This window comes from Syngnathoides biaculeatus, chromosome 14 (genome assembly GCF_019802595.1).
Source record: "Syngnathoides biaculeatus isolate LvHL_M chromosome 14, ASM1980259v1, whole genome shotgun sequence".
NCBI classification, from domain to species: domain Eukaryota; kingdom Metazoa; phylum Chordata; class Actinopteri; order Syngnathiformes; family Syngnathidae; genus Syngnathoides; species Syngnathoides biaculeatus.
In genome coordinates this window covers 11,411,159-11,423,331 of record NC_084653.1, presented here as the reverse complement: position 1 = coordinate 11,423,331, position 12,173 = coordinate 11,411,159, and the positions used below count along the sequence as shown (strand labels likewise).

General features: G+C 41.7%; 1 protein-coding gene across 2 annotated transcripts; it reads right to left on the bottom strand.

Moving 5' to 3' along the window:
• Positions 1-1,452: 1,452 nt before the first annotated feature.
• lnpa (limb and neural patterns a) lies at positions 1,453-12,173 on the bottom strand. 2 transcript variants are annotated; one of them, XM_061842051.1, is made up of 13 exons: positions 11,897-12,173; positions 11,286-11,378; positions 10,835-10,876; positions 9,272-9,459; positions 9,134-9,192; positions 9,018-9,058; positions 8,153-8,236; positions 6,224-6,275; positions 5,919-6,137; positions 4,833-4,938; positions 3,628-3,698; positions 3,174-3,289; positions 1,453-2,216 (listed from the first exon to the last, which is right to left on the bottom strand). In XM_061842051.1, exons 2-13 carry the CDS (start codon positions 11,310-11,312, stop codon positions 2,145-2,147), a joined length of 1,077 nt encoding a protein of 358 aa, XP_061698035.1. In that variant the 5' UTR covers positions 11,313-11,378; positions 11,897-12,173; the 3' UTR covers positions 1,453-2,144. The 2 variants fall into 2 exon arrangements, with proteins under 2 accessions (XP_061698035.1, XP_061698033.1); XM_061842049.1 differs by having other exon boundaries at positions 3,174-3,329; positions 11,897-12,162.

The following is a 12,173-nucleotide window of genomic DNA, read 5'->3' as shown; positions in this document are numbered from 1 at the left end:
GGCGATCAAGTGTCCCAAACGCCCGCAGTAAAAACAGCGTCCCTCTCGTCGCCGACGTAAGCGCTCCTCCGCTGAGCTGCCAAGCCCCTCCACTTGCATGGCTTCCGGTGAAGCTGACAACACGGGTGGCCGGGAAGCAGAAACAACCGGACTGCGACTCTCCCTCTCCTCCTCCCTCAGGCCCTCCATCTGTCTCTGCACGGTGAGGCGCTGGTCCACCTTGAGGGCCAATGCGATGAGGGAGTTAAGCGAAGGCGGAAGATCCATGGCCACGAGGTGACCATGGATCTGTGGGGACAGTCCCTCCTAAAACGCGTCATGGAGGGCTTCCTCATTCCAGCGGCTCTCGGCAGCCCGAATCCGGAACTCGATGGCGTAGTCGGACACGCGGCGACGCCCCTGGCGAATTGTCATGAGTGACGACGCCGCCTGGCGTTCCGGAGCCGCATACTGGAACACCTGGGTGAGCGCGCAGACGAAGCTCGCCCATGAGCGGCAGGTCTCCGAGTTACGGCTCCACTCAGCGGTGGCCCATGCCTCCGCCCTCCCTGTCATGTGGGAAATGACGAAGGCGATCCGGGAGCGGTCCGTGGGAAACGCGGAAGCTTGCAGCTCAAAGTGGAGATCGCACTGCGCCAGGAAGGGCTTGACGTTATCGGAGTCGCCTGAGAACCGCTCTGGTCGAGAGAGCGGAGTGATGGTGGCACGGGGAGGCACAGGAGCGGCCGCGCTAGCTTGGGAGGCTAGCCACGGTTGCAGCTGGGTGCAGAGCTCCTGGATCTGGTTAGTCATACCCTGGAGAGCAGCCTCTTGCTCACCCAGGCGTTTGCCCTGCACTTGCAGCGCACGGCGAATGGCTTCAGAGTCGGCTGGGTCCATGTTCTTGGCTAGATCGTTCTGTCACGGACGAGACTCAGGGGTGGACCCAAATGCACGACTCAGGTGAGAGGTAAGCAGTGCGGAATAAGCCTTTATTCGTTCCAATGTCGGTTACCAGGGAGTCAGTCCAAACAAGCAGCAAGATCAGTAACGGCAGGCTTACGGGGTAGGTCGGGAGACAGGCGTTGGTCGGTACACGGGAGGTAGCCGTCAGGAGTACGGTAGTGCGGGAACGAGGCATGAGAGGCAACGATCTAGCAGAGTCTCTGTCGTCCCCCGGGTCCTATATGTACTGGGTCTAATCGGAGGTCATGAGGTGCAGGTGTGACCCTTCCGATTAGACGGCCACGCCCAGCCCTGGCTGGAATCCAGGATCATGACAGTCAACATCTATCACTTGTTTCTCAAATGCTCACAACACTAAGCACCAACAACAACAACAAAATCCAGAAAACTTTTTGTAACATGAAAAATTTGCACATCATTACACCCTTTAGTCAAGCTACCACTGCAGTGGATGTTGATTCTGAACACAGCCTCTCAATAACACCTTTCAGGACACATGTAAACACGTACGTTCTCAAAAATTTATTCTATTATTATTTACACTTGACAAACTGACACATTCACAACAGACATTCATTTAGTTGACTGAAAACACTAAAATGGATTGTCGAAATGTAAATGGATTGCTTCAGAAATACTCAAAGCCATTTAAAATGTAAAAGACACTCCAGCAGATGCACAGTACCAACATTATTATCCTATCCCCGTGAGGAAAAAAAATACATATTTTAGTGCATTCTTTATGTACCATTGCGTGTAAACATGTCGGTTGCACCACTTAGCGAAACAGTAGCGCGGTCAACATAACTGGTTAAGGCGCAGCAGTCATTGGCATTAAATTGACATTATAAATAAAACTGTAGCTTCCTATTAAGACATGATGTCAAAAACAGAGGTAATCATGTCTGATTCAAACGCCAGCATATCAGACAAGGCTGGTTTCAAAAGGGTTGGTGAGGAGGAACTACCGGTTGCTTGTACCAAACAATTCATCGCTACTATAAAAACACTTGTCGAGGCAAAGGGCTGTAAACGCTGAAAACCTTGGTGGTTTCTGCCCAACTCTGAAGAACGGTTATTCTGATTAAGCCTTTTTCGTCAAAGTTCCAGATGATGTGGAACGGGCCCACTTTAGTCCACCTCCATGGCAGACAAATCTTGTTCTCCATCAGACTTCTCTGAGGGCTCATCTTGTGACTCTAGAGTGCTTTGATGGGCAGACTCAGGACTGGACTCTGGGGGAGTTGGGGGTGCCGCATCCTGCGCGTCCCCTGGTAACCAAATATTCGAGAGAAATGTGTTAGTATTCATACAAACCTAATTGTATATTTATCTCAGCACAGATAAGACCAAGCAATTTTAACGCAGGATGGCCCTAAAACACAAAATCTCGAAGTTGCAAATGTCGTCCAACAAAGAAAACGTCAACCCGCAACAACAAGGGCCACACAGTTACCGCAATACTTTGAACTAGAACAAAGCCCACTACGGCATTACCATACGTTAGATTCCAAAGAACATACAAATTCAGATTAAGTCATCAGAGGAACAGAGTTCCTCCAAAAACTGAGGACCTACGATACAATATTTTGTAATCAAACCATTGTGCACTACTGGGAGAAAAGTATTCAGACATCATGCCATAACACCAGGAAGTGAAAATATGTAGAGCGGTACCTTGATTTTAAAATTAATTTGGTACACAAAGCTTTTGACACAGTTTAATCGTATTTTCACCATTGTCATTTCAATCTTTTTTAGCACCTTTATTAAAAAAAAAAATAAATATGATAATGTAAGTAAATCGTTTTAAAATGTGCCATTACTGTATGTGTTGTCATATATGTGTGTTGAATGTTTGCCTGTCAGAGGCGTGGCCTAGTGAGTGACATCAGAAATCAGGTTGGCCGGCAGTCTGCGTGTGAGTATCTGAGTGAGAGTTGTGATTGACAGCAGCTCATTTTGTATTTGTCCCATTCAATGAACAACTACAAGTGCATCAACAACACTGTCTCTCTTTGCCCAAATGTGAGGGCATTACAGTAACTTAATAGCTCTAAATAACTCTGAAAGTGTCCCAAAAAAGAGAAATATGAGAAAATGTTAATGCCTGTTTGAGAAAAGTTTATCAAGTGTGTGGTTAGGGTTTAGCAGCCCTAAAACAAATGAACGAGTGAACAACTATAGGGAACACTATATACATATTATATATATGTATATGCTGTTACCATTAACAGCCTGTGAGGAATCTTCTTCCACATTGGACGTTGACGAGGGGGCCTCAGAAGACATCTTGAGCTCACCAGTGACCTCGGGGACTCTGGGTGCTTGAGGTCTGGTCTTTCTGGCGGGGTTCAGGAAATAACAATACGCACATCGAAAGGCTGAAACAAATAAAACGTGACTGTCATCTCACGAACGGACGTATACCTGAATGTGAGCCAATTTTGCTTTGTTTAAAAAAAAAAAAAAAAAAAGCCCTGAGATGCATAAGCACACAAGATTGATGCACAGCATTGGTTTGCATATTCAATCTTGGTGTGAATTTGCTCACAGGGGTTGGCGGTGGTAGAGGCGTTTAAAAGCCACATGATATACTGTGCTGCCAAGTGCTAGAGGGCAAACGGAGGCGCAGCATTTGAGGCAGACTGACGACGAGCTGAGTGCTTCTCCAAGTCTTACCGACATATTCAAATTCCTCTTTTAATGCCATGCCATTGTGGGACAAACACTGCTGGCATATGAGAGCGAATCTGAGGAAGGAAAGAAGAATCGCTGTGAAGGGAACATCCACATCAAATAAAACCTTGCTAGTAGCAACATTTACTATCTGTACAGAGCAAAACACCAAGTGGAGAAAATTACGCTACTCACAAAAATGTTGGGGATAGTGAGCTTTCAGGTGAAACTTCAAGGTCTAAAATGTATTGTAAACTTTTTAGGTGAATTTAAAGGATGCACCTCCAACTGTTCAATGTTACAGTAATTTTTGCACAACTTGCTGTTCGCTACCAAGCTATTGATCCACAAATGGACCAAAACATTTCCAATTTCAGTTGGCTGGAAACAAAGCAAATTTATTTATACTGCACATTTCATATACAAGGTAACTCAATGTGCTTCAGATGATTAAAAGTATTTGAATACAAAGAAATTGAATTTAAAACAGGGTGAAAAGTGAATTTTACCTCAGTCCCTTCTGTAAGAACAAATTGTGCAAAAAAGGGATTGAAACAGTTGGAAACCTATTTAAAAGTTTATAGAAGGCCAATTTAATTGTGTGCTGGGTATATATTAAAATATAATGGACAATATGAATATGCTTGTTTTAAGAAAAATGGCAAAGAAAAAAAAAGTATAACTGACAAATGTTGTTGACCATACCCTTAATTTACCACCCACAGACCATGCTCAGGTGGGAGTTCCAACAACATTACACTTAAAACACGAAGTTATTTTAGTTGGGTTTAACTTCTTTTCAAATGCATCTCTGGTCAAAAAATCCCTTGTGACAGAACAGGAGACTGAGAGTGACTGACGGCAGCCCTCCTGTGCAGCGTTTGCATGTTATTCCTGTGCTCCTGTGAGTTTTCTTTCTGGGTGCTCTGGCTTCCTCCCACATTCTAAAAGCATGCATGTTACGTTCACTAAGGACTAATTTGTCCCTAGGTGTGACTGTGAATGGTTCTCTATGTGCCCAGTGTACACTCTTGCACACTAACAGTAAATACATTTTATGTTCTGTAGATAATTTAAGAGGTTAGTAAGTTGCTACAGAATCACAAAAAATATATATTTTACCTGGGATAGGGTTTAGCTCATACTAGTTAATGTTAAGTATGTGGCTAGTTAAGAGTATAGATTTCAATACACTTTTTAGTATTCACCTGTTCTGTGGGCCATCTCCAACAAGGTACTCAATGACTCTGTCCATTGCGCCTCTGTGTCTTGGAAGAACTGGTCTGGCCAGGGGCGGGCCTGGAGGGTGCATCCCTTTGAAAAAAATATATATATATTTATGCTGTGGTGAATATAAAATATCATGGGCAGGCAACTTGGGAAACAAGAACAAGTTGAAGAACTAAGATGCATTTCACAAAAATCCTTGAGGTTAACGATATCTCCCTTGCAAAGCACGTCCAGATTCCCCGCGGTGTCAGAGAGTAGTAATTAATATAATCTAACATCAAGAGCAATCATAGGAAGATGACTGGTCATTTCTGCGAGACTTGGCACCGTCTCAGTGCCCTGCTGGTTATTAATTCATCGACATATGGAAACTCTGTGGCAACTGTGTATCAAATTGCTTTTCACTTTCAATTTTCAGCAGAAGCAGGTGATATCAAGTCGTGTAGACCATTTGTGAGATGCTGCCAATGCCAGAGGCAATTTTGCCAAGAAGACATTTAGTGAGATTCCACCACCACTGCCCAGAGAACAAACGGCGCTATGGCTAATTAATCATAGTTAATGTAATCCTGCTTGGTGCATTGCTCACAGTTGGCATTCTACATGGCAATTACAGCTCGCGGCTTCCTCTAGGAGCACATTTCCTTTGCTGTTTGCACCCATTTGCATCTTCTATTGAGTGCTGATAGTCCAGAAATAATTTACATTTAATAGTCTTTTGCCTCTATACAGATACACAGATGTCGTCCACCCAGGACAACTGTTCAATGTAAAGTTTTACTGTTTTTTCAACCTTTAAAAAAAGCAGCCAACCAATGACAAGACTTTTTACACTCACAATACACTTGACTATGACTAAATGGATGCACTTGTGAGAAAGGGTGACCCATTCACTGAGAAATTTTTAGCAATTTATACAGTTTCATCTCTAATTCACATTGTTGAGATTGAAAGCAGAATATCGTACGGAGCCTGAGCAACTGGAGACAGAGAACCAGGGAAGAATAAATCACACCTTAATCGGCCACATTATGATGTGGTCCCCCTGTGTGCCGGTATCTCACCAAATCCTGGAGCAGGTGTTCCAGGGGTCACAGGCTTCCTCATCAAGCTCTGCTGAGCAGCCACGGCCGACAGGCCCCTCTCTGGGGGTCCTCCTGGAGCGGAGAGTGAAGATCGGCCGGGATTGGTGGGCCCGCCGGAAAGAGGAGGGCGGGCCGCTGCGCCGCTCCCAGGATTCGCCGCCAACGGGGTTTGCGGATTGACATTGCGCTGGCGAATCTCTGAGAAAAAGGAGAAACTGCTCGTGAGGTGCAGGAAAGGAGGAAAGCTCAGTACAGAAAAGTGAGCTTTTATCACTCGGAACTACCTTGGCCTGGTTTAGGGGTCATTTGGTGTCCGAGGGGAGTCGATTCCAGATCCTTCATTGATTTAAAAAAAAAAAAAAAAAAAAAAAAAAAAAAAAAAAACTTACTTGGGACACAATGGTACAACTTCACAATCTAATGAGATTCAATGCAACAGAGCTGACAAAACACCTACAATAACAGGGATAAAAAATGCTCAGTGGCACAGTTCCAAAATTCACACTTAGGTTACTCTCACAGTTTTGTGGTCACAGTTTATGGTTTTGTTCTGTACACTGCAAGTTCACGTTGACAGTCGGTTGTACAGGTTAAAATGGAAAGAAGGAGGCAGTCTGACATTTGACAGCTCTTTGTGGCAGTGTGAAGTTCATGTAAGTGACATTCGAGCTGTGAGATTGGAGAAAATACTAATTCTGACATGTTTTTATTAGACAAGGAAAAATTATCTTGAACAAATGCTTAAAAAATATTTACAGTTGTACTCACTCACTAAAATACAGTGTCAGGTTTTCCAGATAATTGGCACAAAAAGTATATCATAAAATGTAGAACTACAAATGACAACGCTCTGACCCCTGCATGAGTGCATAAAAAAACATGTCACTTTATAATTATTATAGAACATTTGTCGCGTTTCTTGTAATTTCAAGAGTTTGAACTTTTGTTCTGAAGGATGGTGGCTATGACATGGTTGTTAATGTCAGTTTGCTTTCTGCATATAAGAGAACTATTACAAAGATGTGAATTCACACAACTGGTTGTTCTCCATTTTTTTTACATTAGCATATTACAGGAATAAACCTCATCATAAATGCTGTGTTTTATTTAACTCTCCTAGATTGTATAGCATGAGTTCAAAAACAGTTTGACGGCATATTGTACCAGGTAGAGGATGGATTTTATCGAATACCATCCCAGTCCTAGTTTGCCATGGTTAAAAAAATCATAATGGGAGGTTTCCAATATTTTACCAATAACAGATAAAATGGTATGTAATTACTTACAAAATTCATTGGTTCCGGAAGTCGTTTCATAACGTGATTTTTTTTCATAAGTAGAAGCGCTTTTTACATGTAAATAGCCTAAGCCGTTCCACCCCCCACCATCAACCAAAAAATAAAAGTACATAATGTAAAAGAAATTTTTGTAAAAAAAATGATGTTTTTTTTTACTTTTGCCGTTGGGCGACTATGCGAAGAGAAGGGTGAGTGACAAGCAAAAGACATCGTTGGGGACGAAGGAGGAGGCAAATGTTTAACAGCTCAGAGGAAACTTACATAACAATGTATGCACCCACACAACTTAATTCCGCTAAAGTTTCTTGGGGCCCATGGAGAAGAAAGATGAATAAACTTGTACAAAACCACCAAAAAAAACCCTCACGAAAAACTCGTACTTTATCAATATCTGCTAACATGTGACAAAACGTGTGAAAGTTCTAGCGTGTGATTTGGTGACGCTCCAGTGTCAAAGGGAAATGAAGAGCATCACAGGTAAACATTGAAGTTCCTCCTAGCCAATGGGATGCCAGGAAGATGCTGGGCGATAGCCAATGGGAGAGCAGCTCTATCATGCCACTTTCTGGGGGCTGCGAATAGCAGTGCCTATATTTGCCTTTTGGATGCTGAATTTTCCTGCTTAACTAGAGACAATATTTTCTGAGGAGGCGTTTTGTAACCTGAATTTTTCATTACTAGAGACGTTCGTAAGTAGAGGTACCACTGTAGATTCACAGGGGAAAAAAAGATATTGCATAACATTTGCAAAATGTACACATCGTTTACAAATGTCTAAAATTGATTGTGTTAAAAGGATTTAAAATTTGTGAATTTGCGAACAATCGCTATAGAAGTTGAATAAGTTTGACTGACTAATTATTACAAACACCTGTCACAGCATTCCTCAAAACAAAAACAAAATACAATGCTCACCATTCTCCTCTTGGAATCAGGATCAAATCTTTCCAGAATCATTTTTGCATTTTTATACGTTTCTGTTTCCATAACTTCTTCAAGCTGAAATGAGAGTTGCATCGTGAAAAATAGTGTATACATATTTAATGAACATCTATTATCTTAACAGCTTCAAAAACAGCTACCGTGACATTAGAAATGACAAAGTACATATCTTCATTTACAGTAAATACCAAATATTTCTATGTTTACATGTAATATGAAGAATAATTACATTCACTACTTCGATAATGGAGATGGTGAAAATCCATCAGCCGTAATTATTGAAAGTTATTAGACCCGACAGAGGATGACAAGTCATTTCTCAGATTTATCTGGTTGCGGCACTATGTGCTATTAATTATTGTGACATTAGCGGAGCAATTTACTGAGTAGTCTTCTCACGAATCAAAAACCATCTGCACAGAACCTTGATTAACAAATGCAAAGTACTGATAATATCAATAAGCGCAATAATGAAAGGTTCCGCCATGAGAAGTTGTTTGAGTCCTTTCAGACCACTGTAATTTTAAATGCTCATGTATTGTACAAGGCCGAAAAAACATGGCTGTGATTAAGTCCGTATTGTCACACGAGAGTCCAGAACCAAGGAGGTCGCCTGTCTTTTTATTCTTAGAAGGATGAAACAATACGTAGGTGGAACCTCAACTCTTGGAACACCTTAAAGCCAGAGAGCCGTGACATACTGGACTGGCCCCATGCCAATTAGTGGGTACACATTGCGACCACTCACACTCACATTCTTGCCTGTGGACAATTTAGTCTTCAATGAACCCAACGTGTTTTTGACTGTGCAGTATATTAATTTAGAATATTTACTTACAATTTTCTTCTTTTGCGCTTTAAGATTTTCCAGTTTTTCATCTGAAATGAAAAAAGTTTGAATCAATTTCTGTCAAATTTGAATTTAAAATGAACTGACTCAATAAAAGCACATACTATTCTTTGTGGTTCTTCGAGAAAATATTACAATCATGAGTTTTCGAAGCAACCACACTCTAAAGACAGAAAGAATAAACAGAACAGTTTCATGATGGCGGCATTTGATGTAAAGATGATTTTGTGTTTTTTACTTACAATACAGGAAATACGACGAAGAGAAGTACAAGAATAAAGCGCCCAACGAGCTGCTCGGGCAAGTACCAGCAATACACCAAGATGCAGGTGATCATGTAGAGAAGAGCAGAGTACAAAAGCAGTCGGCCGAGCCAAATCTTCAGCTGCCTTTGGTATTTTTCGCTGTGTTCCTCGTAAAGCTGAATGTCCTAAAAGAAAAGTAAAGAAAAGCAAGCGTTATTTTTTTGTCCACATGGGTTCGCCATCCTCACATTCTACTGTCAAATCTGTGACTTTGAGTGTGTACGGCTTCACAGACGGGATCTGATGTGGCAAAGCGGGTGTCAGCAAATAAGAGTGTCGGGTTGGCCAGCTATTAGCTGTCTTACCTCGCTAGCTGGTCTGCCTGCTGAGTAACTCAGCGTTAGTGATAGCTCTCGGCAGCAGGTGTATAAATGCATTTATTACAAAGTGATTGACAGCGGATCCATTTTGGGATTACAATATGTTTTAACTAGCAATCGTAGTGTCTCAAAGTTGTTTTTTTTACAATATATTGCCTTGTATTGGCAATCATAGGCATGCTGTTGTGTTACACAACAGTACTTTAGCTTCCTCATTAAGTGTTACATGATCTCAAACTTTGGACAGTTGATGTCTTTTACGGACCACTTCCTTCTGGCTCGCCACTATCACTCCAATTTAAGAGTATTGCTGCTCAGACTGGTGCATGCGACTGCAGCGACATTAGTTTGTATGGATAAATAATCCCTGCAAAGCTTCGAGGAAAAGATTTTACTTCACCCTTTTTTGTGTAGTTATTTCATTATTGAAGTTATTCAATGATTACTTTTTTTCATGAACGCATGAAGGTTTACCAAGGTCGAATTAATTTGGAGCTTTTTTGAATAGGAATAGAAATATCAAATACTTTATGTTCATACCAAAGGGTAAGCAAACTAATTACTGCATTATTTGACAACTACAGCCACTGCAATCTTTTTTAGATGTGTACAATATTCCTTCATGCAACCCTTTAAAGTATTGGTTACCCAATCCAAAAATACCCAGTGAGAAAAATGTGCCTCAGTCTCACTGTAACATGTGCACATCACTCCAGAAATAGGGCAGGAAGTTTTCCCATCTTATTGTTATTGTACTTCAAAGAACAAACTAGAAAAAAAATAAATCTTTCACAGTATGAAATAGGATGTTTTTCAAGGCGATGTTTCTCTGCTACTTGACCTGAAAGGTGTCAAGTGCTCCAAATTGAGAGGTCTGAAAATAGCCAGCAAGCTTAACTATAATGGAGCACTAAAGCCTCGTCACTCAACAAATGAAGAAGTGTTTTAGGTACACAACGATTCAGTTTGACAACATGTCTATTACTAGTTTGAGCTGTATTTTGACAGCACCTTGAGCTTCACAATTGTCATAAAAATGTTCATGCCTGATGGCCTGCCTCATAGTGCATAGGTCCCACTGAGCCAATTAGACGATACACTGAATCCTCAAGTATTTAATCTAATCAGCATGTAGGAAACAAAACAATTCATTAAAAAAGTCCTCCTGTTAGAAGAATACCTTATCTAGTCCCTCCAATATCTCCACAGTGGAAGGTTTGGCCTGCAAGGGGGGGGGGAGGGGTGGGAAATAAATAACAGAGCCATTCATGAAGTAAAGACATTTTTCAGTTTCATGTCCCTATCACCGTATTATTTACAGAAGCCTGTTTCTAAGTCACAAAACTACACCGGCAGAGTCAACACCATTATGTAAACATAATAAAGCTCACTTGTTGTAAGTCTTATGTTAATAGTTGTAGTTTGTCCACTGGCTTATACATCACAACATGCCCCCTCCCCTTTAATATTTGGCCCCTGTTATGCAGTTAATTAACTTTACGTTAAATGCATCCAAGTTGAGGACACCTTCCTTTGTAAACGCACCATTGTTGGTACAGCTTGTGCCATTAGAATGTATAAGTGCCCATTGAGTGTATAACCTAAGCATTCTGTTTAAAATAAACACAGACCCTCCACCGAGAGACGACAGCCCCCATGTTGGTGAGGGGGGGTTTGTAGCCTCCTCGTCAATCTGAAGGTTTTAAATGGTCGACGTTTTCCACCTGTGGACACAGAGTCAAAGTTTCACGCAAGTTGTCAAGTTACAAGGCATGAGGAACACTAAAAGCGGGCCTGTCACTTGAACCGAACAGCTTCGTACTGCATAACGCCTGCAAACACTCTCGTACTAAAGATACACAGTGTGTAAAAAATAGAAACGAAAAAAAAAAAGATAAGGATTAACTTCTGCAGTAGCCGCCGGCTAGCTCCTTGCTAACTACGGCTAGTATTCCAAAGAACTGGACCTCGCGAGGCATTTAAAGACGAAAACGAATGAATTCGCATCATCAGTACTGTAATGCTAAATATCAAATGAGACGGTAACCATAATTTTAAACTACTTAAGTCGCTTTTTTCCAACAAGCGTTAGCCGCGCGAGCTAACTTTAGAGTGGCAGGCGAGTCAACGCCAGCACAAAGTATTGCGTTATTAAAGTTCCGTCATTAAAACCTCTTTAAACTGAAACTATAGCATGCACGTGAATATGCAGCAGCCTAACTAAGCGATTTAAAGGACAAACCTTGAGTGAAGCCGACAGGTTTGATGTGCCCGTGGCTAGTAGTGAGTTTCTGCAGCTTTGCTTGCTTACACGGTGTCAAGTTTAAGGGGTGTGTCCACCCAAGAAGGAAATGGGCATGCTTTCTGTGATGCCACTGCTCCAAAGTCTTCAATGGCACCGGTTCCAAATTGATGGGTTGTGGACACGTAGTACAGTGGTCCCTCTGTTTGCCAGAAAGTAGTCATGTACATTATTAAAGATGATGTCAAAGGATTTCAGATAATTTTTACTAAATCCA